The sequence below is a fragment of the Amphimedon queenslandica genome, unplaced genomic scaffold (assembly GCF_000090795.2).
Source record: "Amphimedon queenslandica unplaced genomic scaffold, v1.1 AMPQUscaffold_3742_Cont24268, whole genome shotgun sequence".
NCBI classification, from domain to species: Eukaryota; Metazoa; Porifera; class Demospongiae; order Haplosclerida; family Niphatidae; genus Amphimedon; species Amphimedon queenslandica.
In genome coordinates this window covers 1-1,440 of record NW_003555935.1, presented here as the reverse complement: position 1 = coordinate 1,440, position 1,440 = coordinate 1, and the positions used below count along the sequence as shown (strand labels likewise).

At 38.9% G+C, this 1,440-nt stretch overlaps 1 protein-coding gene across 1 annotated transcript; it reads left to right on the top strand.

The window, feature by feature from the left end:
* Window positions 1-611: 611 nt before the first annotated feature.
* LOC109592849 (uncharacterized) lies at window positions 612-1,248 on the top strand (the record flags this gene model as incomplete). The annotated part of the gene is made up of 2 exons (XM_020008190.1): window positions 612-712; window positions 839-1,248. Coding segments are annotated over exons 1-2 (511 nt in total), but the record flags the coding sequence as incomplete, so codon positions are not given.
* Window positions 1,249-1,440: the final 192 nt, after the last annotated feature.

Genomic DNA, 1,440 nt, shown 5'->3' with positions numbered 1-1,440 from the left:
CATTTGACCCAAAACTTGACCCTCTCACTGACCCTCAATTTGTATTACCTGTACTGCTACCTGGAGTCTGGGGCTATCTCCAAAACAGCCGATACCAGGTGGGCACTGATTCAAGGGTGTCTTATTCACTCGTCCTGCACTTTGGTTCCCTGGAGCTATCACATCTCTCAGTAGCTGATTGTGTTCATCCTGATAGTTCCATCAACGTTGTAACACAACAGGCCACATCATGGAACTGCTCCTATACAGTTAATTGAACCTATAGTATACAAGCTGATAAATATGCTGCACTGTTTCATATTTTACTGTTGTGCTTTTTTGGCACAACATTGTTTCAACCAGCTATATATATATTGTTTTTTATATGCCAGTCTTTTAGTACAATAAAAACTTGAGTTCTCAAATTTTTTATATTATTCTGTTTTCTTCTCTATACTTGTCTTCTTTCCGTTGACATAATGGAGGCTGTGTCTTTAATATTTTTGCCTATTTATGATTCATGCTGCTTGAGTGTAAGCAAGTAAAGTAGAAATTTCTGTAACTGGATCTAGTTTGGGTGTGCCAATTTTTAATTGGACTAATGAATCTATTTAGATATTGTGGTCAGATGAATGCTCATATCAGTCGATAATGGACCTGGTCGATATAGTGGTCGCCTTACCATGAAAAAGGACTCCAAATATGAAGATTCCAGGACGCCATTCTCCATGAGGTAGATCTATGCCACGTGTATCAAACACTGACTCGTGTCATAGCCAGATTTGTCTGGCTGGGAGGGTAGATAGACCTTTCCAAAAATTTCCTAAAAGATTTTTATATCTCAATTTCTTTATCATAGTTCAGTGAAGGCCATCCTTATTTCACTTGCTCTCGCATTCCTTCTTCTGTGTATTTGGTTCTGGCCCCGGCAGCAAACACTGATTTACAACTACTATAATTCCAGTGAAGGGGAAAATATTAATAGTCAGGCTGTGTTTCCTCATCATGCTGCACCACTGAAGTTTTACAGCCAAGATGAATCCTTGGTCAACCTTCTAGGAAACCTAACCTTCAAGAATTATGGTATTGTTAAGAGTACTGATCATTACGTATGGCAACAGATTCCTTGCCATTACTTGGAGGCACAGAATGTGTCAGGTCCGTATTTGGCCTGGGCAGACGTAAAGCAAGCTAACTATTTGTTCCATGATGTATCAGGTGATATGACTCACCCTGCATCTGGAATGAGGAGTAGTATACCACTAGGAGGTAAGTACAATACTGCACCAAGTCAAGTTGTCTTATAAGTATAATATGCGATATAAATAATATGTTCAAGTTCATATTTTACTGCATGTGTGTGAAGCATGTTTCACTATATGACACTAGCTCAACATTGAGTCAAAATGTGGGGGAGATTTGATCTTTTGATGCTCAATTGCACATTGAATAGACTGTGAG